This window comes from Centruroides sculpturatus, unplaced genomic scaffold (assembly GCF_000671375.1).
Source record: "Centruroides sculpturatus isolate CEXI.00-Female unplaced genomic scaffold, Cexi_2.0 scaffold874, whole genome shotgun sequence".
NCBI lineage: Eukaryota > Metazoa > Arthropoda > Arachnida > Scorpiones > Buthidae > Centruroides > Centruroides sculpturatus.
In genome coordinates, this window is record NW_019385253.1 from 296576 (window position 1) to 309730 (window position 13155).

At 32.4% G+C, this 13155-nt stretch overlaps 1 protein-coding gene across 2 annotated transcripts in view; it reads right to left on the reverse strand.

Annotated features, from left to right (window-relative positions):
• Window positions 1–304: 304 nt before the first annotated feature.
• LOC111636761 (disintegrin and metalloproteinase domain-containing protein 10-like) overlaps window positions 305–13155 on the reverse strand; it is a 27414-nt gene continuing 14563 nt past the window's right edge. Inside the window, exons 1-5 of one of the 2 annotated variants that reach the window (XM_023382088.1) lie at window positions 6224–6848; window positions 5772–6124; window positions 3117–3434; window positions 668–1223; window positions 305–601 (exon numbers count right to left, since the gene is read on the reverse strand). In XM_023382088.1, coding sequence (XP_023237856.1) covers window positions 451–601; window positions 668–1223; window positions 3117–3434; window positions 5772–6124; window positions 6224–6846 — 2001 coding nt within the window. In that variant the 5' untranslated portion in view covers window positions 6847–6848 and the 3' untranslated portion in view covers window positions 305–450. Of the gene's footprint in view, window positions 602–667; window positions 1224–3116; window positions 3435–5771; window positions 6125–6223; window positions 6849–13155 lie in introns of those variants that run through there. The other variant, XM_023382089.1, reaches the window with a different exon arrangement.

The following is a 13155-nucleotide window of genomic DNA, read 5'->3' on the forward strand; positions in this document are numbered from 1 at the left end:
CCTAAACTCTTATACACTTCTAGTATTCCGGCCAATTAACAGATTCAATATCCTTTTGTAAGATGGATACATGCATTAGTAAAAGTTTACGGTAATGAAAACAACATTCTACACTAAAACGTTATCAGGTGTATAAGCCTACATGCGTACAAAAAACTAATTGTCAATGGTTAGCAAGATACTATATTAACAGCAAACTTCAACTATTTAATACATAAGAAGTAATTGAACTCGGTGTGTAAATTTGAACAATTTATGGGTGCAAAAGAAAATTTAAAACTTTTATATACATAAGTTTCTGTAAAAAATTTGAAAACAGTATTTAGAATTTTTGAAGTACTTAAAATCTAAACAATTTTGTATTTTGCGTTTATAAACACACTTATTTGAATTGTTTCAATGAATAACCGTAAAAATACTTTATTTAATTTTAGTTTTCGTTTTTAATGTTCAGGTTTGATATAAGATAATATTTTTTTCGCAATATCGATACAAAAGAACGAAAAGTCGGATGATCGTGTATATCGGAATCGGTAATAAAAATGGCCAGAAAGTATTCCACCAATTTCCACGAATGTGTATTACGTTGCATGTTCCATTCCTGAAAAAGTAAAAATTATATTGTATCACAAAAATACAAAATGTTCTGTAAATAAGATTTTCTTACATTAAACACTTTCCACTATTGTTGTTACAAGGTGTTCCTAGATAGGTTTCGAATATTTCTTTATCTGGTAGTCTAATCTTCCAGTCCGAAGCCGATTTGCAATTTCCCTTCTGATCTTTACAGCATATCTGACACTCTAGGTTGTCAGGACATTTACAAATTTCTAAATCATTTCTTTTACAAATATCGATGAGGCATCTGCCAGATTTACATTTATTAGGGCCTAAACACGGTGATCCGTCTGGTGAAATCACCTCCGGGCAGAATGGCGTCAATCCATTACACTGAAGAATTTTTTCTCTGCAAGGAGTGAACACGAAACATTGGCGTTGCTCTTCCTTTGCCAGAAATTCGCACTTCTCGTTGCAGCAATCTCCTTCTCGCGGACTACAAAAGTTTTTCGATCGTTTCCGGAGTGCACAAGGTGCACCTGAACCTGGAGGATTACAACAAGGATCCAGTTTCTCACAGGATTCTTTACTTCCGCAGTCGCATTCTTCTCCTTGTTCCGTTATTCCGTTACCGCATGTTGACTTTGGCTTCGTCATGCAATAGGCTATAAATTTTTTAAAAATTCTATATAATTTTTTATCTTTGAAATTAAAAAAAAGCGTTATTATAANATCAACCATAATAATCGATTACTTATATATTTACAAACGTTATTTACATATTTTTCGCGAACTTAAATGCTTCCAGTTGTTAAACGAGACGAATTTTAGTTTTGCTGGTGATTTTACCCTTGAATGTTTCTGACAGAACAAACATTCATTTAAATAACGCAGGGCTGTGGAGTCGTAGTCGGAGTCGGAGTCGTGGAGTTTAAGTGTTTTAGCCGAGTCGGAGTCGGAGTCAGATGTTAAGGTAAAGTCGGAGTCAGAGTTGGAGTCGGTAGATTTTTACGCGACTCCACATCCCTGAAATAACGTCAATACATATGGAAATTAGCTAAATTACAGCTGAAAAACGATGAAAATGGCGATCATCTAACGTTTGTTGGCATTTTATCACAATTTCCCGCCAGACAGTTCTTCTCAGAATAATCTTGTGGGAATCAAACGTAATTAAAAAAAATAGAAGTTAGCTAATTTTTCTCATTGTGAATATTAATGTGAAATATTCTTAAATATTAATTAATATCTTTAAATTTCGACGAAGTTTCTGCCATAAGTTTTAAATTTATTTATGAATGCAGCAGAAATGGTAACTGCGAACGCCATCGTTTACGAGAGTATAGAATTCGAAATCGGTTGGAAAGTTTAAAAACGTTCCATTCAACGATTTTCTGAAATAAAACTGATTCTTTTCAGCAAGATTGCAAATGAACGTTCGATTCCCTCGGTTGTCGACGATCTGAATCCGGGACAGCGCAAAGTGATGTATACTGCTCTGGAGGAGACTAAACCTTCACCCATGGTTCAGAGAGTGATTCCACGTATTAATCCAAATTTAGCAAAGAATGATATAGATTCAAAATCTAATGATAATTTCGTTCCAGAATCTGAGGATAGTGATGAAATTGTAAAACCAAAATCTAAAGCCAAGAAAGGCAGAAAATCTTCTAAGAGTATTGTAGTTGCAGATGACAACTCAGGTCTACCCTGTAATGAAAATATTTTACAAATGAAGGGAAATCAACAAAAAAAGGAATCAAAAGCCAAAAACGACCAAAGAAAAACATCTCGTCAGATGATTCTCAATCCGAATTCAAACTAAAACCCAAAAAATCTATTGCTGTTCCTAAAAAGGGAGGGACTAAAATAAGAAAAGTTGGTGATAGCGATGGTGCAGGATCAAAACCAAAATTACCTGCTAAATGTAAGAAGACTGTAAAAAAGAATTCAAGTGATGATGATGATAGTGATAACATCGACAACGATGCCTTGACAAAAGTTACTGTTACTGAACAGAGATCACGTTCTGCTAGATCGTGTGTGCCCATAAAATATGATTTCGGATCTTACTCAAGCGAAGAAAATTAAAAAAAATTCTTATGATTTATTATGTCATTTAAATCACATATATTTAAAATTTGTCTAGCATTATGATCTATTTCTCTATTTATATAAATCAGTTAAAATTATTTTTGCATTATGTTCATTAGATATAGAACTATATCATTTTTATAATAATTTTTCAAAATATAGTGCAAGTTTTATGGTTCACATATAANTACTTTTGTGGTCAATGAGATGTTCTTTTAAGGGTGATTTAACAATTCTGCATAAAAGATGCGTTATTCCGTTACCGCATGTTGACTTTGGCTTCGTCATGCAATAGGCTATAAATTTTTTAAAAATTCTATATAATTTTTTATCTTTGAAATTAAAAAAAAGCGTTATTATAAATTTGAATAAGTTAAATGTGAAAAATGTGAAAAATTATAAAAATATATGCTTTATAAAATATTCGTTCATACGAAATTTAACAATAACTGAAATTTAATTACCTCCCTTATTTACGAAAAGATGTTCGTATATTCGACTTTTGCTGCATGGAGAAAACTTCCAGTTGTTGTACAACGATTCATCTGAATGATCAAATGCTGACTGAATGTACATAATATAATTACCGAGAGTGTTATTTAAGTTTGCGGGTGAACACACGGGGTCATTTGGTGGATCGTGGGTACTCCCGAATAAATACCCCATTGTCTGAAGCAAAATTTTACTAATCAGCGTTCGTGGAACTCTTCTCTTATTAGCCACATTGGTTATGAATGCCACGTTCTCACTGACTCCTTGTATGTGTCCCAGACAAACACCTCCTAAAAGAAGACATTCATTTTGAATATACCTACTATTAGAAGTACTATTATATCTGAAAATAAGTTATGATACATTTATTAGTGATGAATATATGATCGCCTATGAAATTCGACTTCATAGGGACTCGAATTTCGGCAATCAAGTGAATCTCATAAATATTTGTTAATGGGCTTTTTAGGATAAGTCCCTCATTACGCGGTTTCCTCATTTTCGGCAGGGCAAAACCCAGAATGAGCTTATAACTAAGTGCCTCTGCAGATAGAGTGGAAAATGTAAAAACAAAAAAATTATCGTCGTTGTTTTTAAGAAACGGGATATTTCACGTAGTAGCTACAGATAATACTAATTTTAAACGTATGTGAAAATTGAAACGTATAGAAAGAGTATTAACACATCTGAAATACATATGATTCTCAGGCATACGTTCTATATGCTATTCAAATTTGAAAGAGTGACAAAGTATTTTTATACTATAGAAAACATAGAAGCTATAAAGCTGTAAAGATTGTATGAAAGATGAAAGCCAAAATAGAAGAGTAAACAGTATATATTATGAATGATATAAATAAGTATACAGGAAGAAAATCTAATACTGCAATTGGGTAACTGTTCTCAATTTGATATTAGATGAAAAAACCTCTTGTATACTCCATGTGATCAGCTCATGAAACATATTCGAACCAATGACAACCGCTGTTGTGAGTAATCGTATCCATTTGGTCACCAGTAATTCATATTTTTTAAAAGAACATATAATATTTATAGAGATTAACGAAGAATTTAACAATTATTTAATATTTTAACATTAAAAGTTGGTCGTTAGATCGTGCTTTTGTGATAGATTAGCTCAAAACAGTATTTCGTGTGTGCTTCATGTGTCTGACACCGAATTAAAGGCCAGTTTACTATGAAAAATTTTCCCGGAAAGCATATAACTCAGCAAATCGACCATCTGTTAAGTATCCAACTAAACAAAACAAATCCAATCAAGAAAACAGTAATAACTATATATTTATATGCATTCTAGCATGATTCAAAAATCTTTACCATGTTATATCTATATAATTAAAGAAATTTTTCTGCGATATTTCCTGTTACTGCATTTGAACTCGTTGTATCAAGAAATGGAATTGAAAATTTGAAGCAAAGTTAATTGACAATGAATTAACATATTAAATATATAATACTCTATGTTGATGTAATTCATAACAAGAATAATAAATCACACCAATAAATTAATGAGATCCGATATGAGATTCACAGAAAAATGTACATTATTAAATACACTATTTTATAAAATTTAAACGAATATTACACAACATTTTAGACTCACCACTAAACGATAATCCAATTGTGTCACTAAAATCTCTGTGGCAGAAACTTATAAACATGCACCAAGCTTGTTTTGAATAACCAGATAGAAGGAACGTGTATTCGAAAGAGTCATCTATAGATTCGTTTAAATAATAACCAGGATTATTTCGGTTTTCTACGAGAGTAATTTTCTCCACATTGAGTCTTATTCCTTTAGGTGCATCTACCATGCTAAAGTCTAAATTTCTGAAGACTTTGTCTGCAACTTTCATATGATATAACATCTCTGCGATAATTGTTCCACGATCTTTATTAAAATCGTCTACGAAAGTATGGTCTGCCATAATCTCTATACTGCACATTAACATGTTTCTAAAAAACAATGGGAATTTTTATTTTAGTACCATCTTAATTGTTAAAATTACAAACTAGTCCTTATTAATCCATGAAGATTAGATTAATAAAACTCACCGTTTTTTAAATGTAGAGTTTTTTTTCAAAATCAGATCTCCAAGTTTCTTTACGATTAGATAAATTTCTATACAATTTATATCTCCGCTTGAAATGAGATCGATATCCTTTCATTTTTTTGATTTGTACAGATGTGATATCAACGTCTTTATAAATTATCAATTTATCTTTAAAGGTTTCGTCTCTTAAATACGTAAACGCATTTTCTGTATAAAAAGTATTGTATTTTAATTGAATTTTGCCAATAAATCCATTTCTGTGCAGATAACCATTTGCAAAAGACTGTGGCTCTCCCGAAACGATTCCCTTGTATATGGAAGAGCCTTCGATGTTTTTAGGATATAATTTGATAATTTCGTCTCCAACTATAAAGACTTTGGCATTCGGAGATATTATTGAATTATCTTCTTGCAAAATCAATTCAAAATTCTTTCTGAATGCCCGAAACTTCAGAGTAAATGGCAACTTCCTCCTTATATGTTCTGCTATCTTACACTTATTGAATTTCGCTTTAAAGTCTATTATGTCGTAATCTCTGAACTGTNTCTTACCAGTATACGATAATCCAATTGTGTCATTAAAATCTCTGTGGCAGAAACTTATAAACATGCACCAAGCTTGTTTTGAATAAGCAGATAGAAGTACCGTGTATGAGAAAGAGTTATCTATAGATTCGTTTAAATAATAACTAGGATTATTTCGGTTTTCTATGAGAGTAATTTTCTCCACATTGAGCTTTATTCGTTCAGGTGCATCTACCATGCTAAAGTCTAAATTTCTGAGGACTTTGTCTGCAACTTTTATATGATATAACATTTCTGCGATAATTGTTCCCCGATCTTTATTAAAATAATCTACGAAGGTATGGTCTGCCATAATCTCTATACTGCACATTAACATGTTTCTGAAAGACAATGGAAATTTTCATTTTACTACCATTTTAATTGTACAAATTACAAACTAGTCCTTATTAATCCATAAAGATTAAATTAATAAAACTCACTGTTTGTTAAATATAGAGTTTCTTTCAAAATCAGATCTCCAAGTTTTTTCACGATTAGATAAATTTTTATATAATTTATTTCTTCGCTTGGAATGGGATTGATATTCTTTCATTTTTTTGTTTTGTGCAGTTGTGATATCAACGTCTTTATAAATTATCAATTTATCTTTAAAGATTTCGTCTTTGAAATACGTAAACGCATTTTCTGTATAAAAAGTTTCGTATTTTAATTGAATTTTGCCAATAAATCCATTTCTGTGCAGATAACCATTTGCAAAGGATTCTGGCTCTCTCGAAACGATTCCCTTGTATATTGACGAACCTTCGATATTTTTAGGATATAATTTGATAATTTCGTCACCAACTATAAAGACTTTGGCACTCGGAGATATTATTGAATTATCTTCTTTTAAAATCAATTCAAAATTCTTTTCGAATGCTCGAAACTTCAGAGTAAATGCTAACTTTCTTCTTATGTGTTCTGCTATCTTACACTTATTGAATTTCGGTTTAAAGTCTATTATGTCGTAATCTCTGAACTGTTCTAATTTTTGATAATTTAGTGAGATAGGAAATAAAAAAAAAGTAACAAAAATATTCAGCAAAATTGTCAGAGACTTCATTTTAATAAAATGTAGCATTATTAAATTTTATTTGTTTCGAAATAATTGATAAATCTACCGTTTATTTATTTATTGTTGAAATAATATATTTACGATTTGAAATTAAAATTTATTAGTAACGAAATATATTCAATGAAGAAATTAATTCTTAATTTACTTTCTTNAGGGGGCTTGTATACAAGAGTCGAAGTGTAGACAATCGAGAAAAAAACGCGGGACTAATGACCAAATGGACACCTGTTAGGTCATATGAGCCCTAAACCATCAGGGGTAAACGGACGTAAATAAGATAGCAAATCAATCAACATAAATGTCCGAGAAAGACTATAACGGTGTAGATTACGAATGCAGGTGTCCAGACCTTGTCAGCACTCCCTGTGCCTTTCCCAACCCGAATTGGTTCAGTTCGCTTAGAAACAGAAGAATGACCAATCGATAAAAAGGGAAAGAGACACAAAATCAATCAAGCAGAATAAATTCGAGGAAAAATCGTATAAAATCCCCGAATCAAGGCCGGAGAAAGAAGAAGACGACCGAGTTTTCCATCTGTCAAGAAGTATTTGTCAGCACGTCAACCAGCTGCCCACTCCGTACGCCAACGTCCCTCTACCGACTTTACGGACTCTTCTCCCCTAACGCCCCGTGGAACACAACTTCTGGCATCATTGCGTACGTTATCCGGAGCTCCGTCTAAGACGATCTAGATTGCATCTTGTGTTTCTATTATGTAAGTTACTTTGAATGTTATAATAAACGGTTCTTGTAAGACATTCATGAAAAAGATTAAATTAACAAAGGGGAAGGAACGTCATAGGGATAAAGGACTTTAAAAGATTTCACTTTTGACAAAATTGGAATTGAAAAGACGGCTATTCGTTCGCTCCCGTACATATTATTCTTTAATTTTGATTATAAATGATATTCTTTGGTTATATACACAAGACAGATATAAAGATTTAGTTTTAATTTTTGTTTTATTTGAAATAATTTTCATCTGTATATATGCAGTGTTAAAAACAAAGTGTACCATCACAGCTACACACAAATAACGTAAATTTATAAATTAATTTAACTTACAATTTGAAAATTTTTGCATTATAAATTTGATTACTTTTTAAAAATTTAATATTAAGTAAATTTACATTAATTCGGCATTAATTCGCATTTTCGGCACATCACTGGGAGGTCATTTCGTTCCCCAAATCCTTACATTGGGAGGTCGATCGTGGGTTCGCGCTTCACCAGAACGAGCTAATCACGTAAAGTTTACCGGGTTTTCTCTATGTCTGTACAGGGGCCAGTTACCTTTTAAAAGACCTCTAGGAAAGTATCTTCCCTAATCAGACTGCTTAAATGTTGCGTTGTCATTACTTACAAACAATTTATATGTTTTTCCTCTGAAGTACTTTACCTTGACACATTACTCACGTTTTACGTTGACTTATCTAATAAAACCTTTAATTTTTGTTTAGTACAAAATATTTTTTTACGGTGATTGAGAAGCTAAAATAAATAACGTTTCACAATAATTAATATTGATCAATAACAATGTTATATTAATCTGTCTTCCTATATTTTACGACTATTAAAATTACAAGTGTGAAAAATACAATACGTCAGAAACTCATAAAATCGTAATTATAATAAAATTGCTTCTACTTAGACTTAAAAACTTTAGTTTCTGTTCACTTTAAGATGATGAAATATTATACGTAGATGTGAATGATTTTTTTAATAAAAATTGAAGACTGTGAAATCTAACAACAATGAAGACAAAGAAGTTATACAGTAGAGGGTCGATTATCCGAAAGTCAATCATCCGAAAGAATTCCAGCTGGCAAATTTAAATTTTCGCCAGTGATGTGGCACTGCAATCTTTGGCTATGTCTTGGGCTATTCAAATATTTTACGTTTTCGATACTAAATTAACTTCTGAAGTATAGTATTTTATTGTTTTTATATTTTTCAATATATTTATTTTGTTTGTACAAAATAAAAAAATAATTTTTAACGATACAATAGTCTTCGTTAGGTTTAACATCGACGAAAATTCAGCGCGAAGCGACACCGCAACAGAGAAAAATGTCAAGATGGAAAAATTAATATATTTTTCGTGCATAATCGGTTATCCGAAACATCGATCTTCCGAACAACCCCAGTCCCCAATTGATTCGGATAATCGACGCTCTACTGTATTTAGTGAATGCAATTTTCGAATAGAAAACCGTAATATTATTTTAAAATTTAACTGTAGAAATAGGGTAACTGTGAAACTGGTATTTATCAACGTACTGTAGCAAGATGTCTTTGTATAGACCAGTGCTTTATGGTAAAAAAACTCGAAGACATTTTTATCTAAAATATTGCATTGCCTTGGTGACTATATACAAGCACACATTTAGTGCACACATGTAGTGCATATATGTAGTGCCACTGCTTCTAACTGCTACTAATACTAAATTTTGATCGAATTTGTAATGTAAAAAATAATGTCCGTGGGAGATTTATCCCTCACACTGAATAAACCTGCATAAATACACAGGGGTTAATTTTCAACCCTTAGAAAGATACTGTTTTAAATCAATGTTCAATTTTTTTTCTATACGAGTAACTAAACTCGGTCCAAAGAACACAGATAACTTTTTGTTAAAGAATTGAAGTAATAGTAATTAAACCCAAAGAATTGTTTATTTTGGGTTTATACGTAAACACATTCATTTGTATATTTTCATCACCGTACAAAAACTTTATATAATTTCACTTTTACACTCTACAACGTTCAGGTTTGATATAAAATAATATATTTTTCGCAATATCGATACAAACCCACGAAAAGTTGGACAATCGTGTGTATCGGAATCAGTAATAAATATGGCCAAAAAGTATTCCACCAATTTCCACGAATGTGTTTTACGTTGCATGTTCCATTCCTGAAAAAGTAAGAATTATATTGTATCAAAAAGATNGAATTCATATAAAACGGAATAATCAACAGTGTTATAGGGGGTCGACTGTATAATTCCGGTAATTAGGCCTTTGATACTTTCGATACATCCAGTAATTGTTGCCAAACCGTAAAATTTTATTAGAAAAAACAAATATTTTTGAAGTAAATTACTTGTATGTTTGAGGGACATGAAGTAAATTTGCATAAAAAGCACGTTTCAAGCTATAGGCTCTCTTAACATGTAATAAAATTTATTCTATCGTGAGTGATTTGTAAGTTACGGTGCGTAAGTTTAAGTCGCTTTCATCTTTGTGTTATTTCTGTGACATGAATGGCTGCTCAAAGCCGATGTTGACAAAGTGAAGCAAAAAGTCGACAGAAGAAACCAAGATAAATTATCTCAATGCAAGAATTTGTTGGGAAAAGACGTAGAAAGTCTGAAGAATAAAATAAAAACAGGAAAAAAGCTTTTATTTAACAATTGCAAGCAGTTAAAAAAGTTACACAAACGTAAAAAACTCTTGTATTTTTTTAGAATATTTTCTATATTACAGTATATTAAAGAGTTATTCATAATAATGTATCTATAAAGTAAGAATATGTGAATTATAATATATTAATGAACAGAGAACTGATAATAAATTGGAAATAATAAAATAAAGACTTATAAAACCAAAATATATAGATTTTGATAATCGTTAGCACACTTGGCTGCAACGTAACCATCCTCACTTTCTTTATATGTTTCAGATTGACAATTAAGGAAAACAATAACGAACATCGTTGATACACTTCATGTGAACTCATTTTTTTTACAAAGTATTAAAGTTTTCACTTTCCTTAGCTCCATACCGCTATTTTCTTCGTTTAAGATGGGTAGATTAAAGCAATGCATAGATAATTTGCTATAGTGTTTTCAAAATATTGTCTATGACGAACTGGCCCCTATTTTCGGAAAAACATTATACTTAAAATTGCGCCCTTTAAGGCCTTTTAAACAAGCGTAAAAACACATAGAAAAACCAACGCGATCTGTTTTTTACTCAGGCCCGAACCCGTGATCAACTAATTCTCAGTGTTTTTATCCAATACGCCATATGGCAGGGAAAGAACTTGCACAGTACATCATTGCAAAACTTCTGTAAATATTTCACAATTTTGTATTTACTTTCTTCTGTTTACTTTTAACATTATTTTGCTCGATGAAGTCTATTTTTCGAAAAAAGTAAGAGATACCAGTTTTAAAATTATTATTTCGTGATTTTTCGTAAATATAATTTTTTTTCTAAATTATAAAGTATATGCATTGCAATGTTTACTTCTCTGTTCATTTCTGGATTAATACTTTATAATAAGAAAAGTGGAAGCTCCAATGGGAAACATCAGAAAATTGTGAGGAATTTTTTTCTTTAAATTGCTATTGCTTTTTTATTATTAGAAAGTAATAATAATAATAACTCTTCCGTGGTCACCACCTGCTCGTGGTGGGAGATCCCAGTAATTTTANATTTCTGGATTAATACTTTATAATAAGAAAAGTGGAAGCTCCAATGGGAAACATCAGAAAATTGTGAGGAATTTTTTTCTTTAAATTGCTATTGCGTTTTTATTATTAGAAAGTAATAATAATAATAACTCTTCCGTGGTCACCACCTGCTCGTGGTGGGAGATCCCAGTAATTTTACTGAACCATACAGCAATGCAGGCTGGAGCACACGCTCCTGGTAGGGATACCCATGCCAATAAGTTCTATAGGGAGAAATGAAGCTGAGTGACCACACCCACATTCTGTGAAGATAATTATTATGGTAGTAACCAGATCAAAGTGTGATACCGGCTCGGACGTCGCCCGGGCTAACAAGGTCCGTGTTCGTGGGTTAGGCAGAGGCTCACGTTCGAAAAATAGGCGACATCTTTCTTGGTTACCGGTAATCTTTCTTGGTTACCGGTGGCGAAAGCAGCGCCGGCCCAAGCGTGGCTACTGCAATGCCCTCAACAGATGTGTGGAATCAACCTAGCCTTGGTGTTTCTGTGGCAATGCATTCACAGACCACAAAAGCTGGAAAACCAGGCCAACGGATGAAATGGACAACAGAAATGAACGAGTTTATCATCCGTACTTACTACACCATCACAAGACTCGAAACAAACGTGACAGCATACAGACAACAACTACACTATAGATTCACACAACAATATCCTCACCTCACTGTCACCGAACAAAGGGTTGTTGATAAAAAAAAACAACTATTATACACAACAACCTTATCCCACAAACAACACTTGAACTTATCAAACAACAGGTTGCAGATCAAATATATCAACAGGCAGAAACATTTAACATTAATGAAGATCACGTAACCTGTCAGGATAATCCATCAACAAGCATTGATAATAGTACACATACAACAAGTACCACTAATGATACTGCAGACACTTCCTCATCCATTACTGATAACATAGATATAGATTTAGTTAATACACTCTCACTTATATTTCAGGAAACACTCACTGAATATACAGGCACAGATCCCACACAAAGACCACGAATACCGAAAATCAACACGTCAAAGGTAGTAGGTAAAACACTAAATTACGTAAACACTCACTTACTACCAAACTACATTCATTCAATTTCTACACTCTCAGACATTCATACATTAGTTTATGCTGGGGCAGTCACAGTAGTAACACACCACGGACTGAAAATACAATCGCAGACAGATACACACAAAACACAATTCTGTCACAAGCCTGCCTGGCAGAGAAGAATAGAAACACAAATAAATGACATTAGACAGCAATTAGGCAGGCTGAAACAATACACTAAAAACAACATAACACCCAAATTAAATAAACAACTCAAAAATATTTTCAAGAAAATCAAAACACACACAAAACATGAACATCAGAACACACACATTACGGAATACAACGATACACTAAAACAGAAACTCGCAGCCAAAGCACGTAGACTCAAACGATACAAGACGTGTACACTACGAAAACAACAAAATAAATTATTCACAATGAAAAGTTTTCTACAGACAAATCAGTACCAAAACAAACACTGATACACAGCACACCAACAGAAGAAGAACTCACAACTTATTGGTCTTCTCTTTGGTCCAACAATACTGTTACACACAATGCTGATGCAGGCTGGATCGATGAGGAAAACGGAAACTTGCACAACATACCAAAAATGCCCTGTGCTAAAATAAACGTACACGACATCCGCTACGCTGTTAACAGAACACACAACTGGAAGACACCTGGTGTAGACAACATTCACAATTTCTGGTACAAAAAGTTTACATCACTGCACCAGGAACTAGCTAAACATCTAACACACATCATCA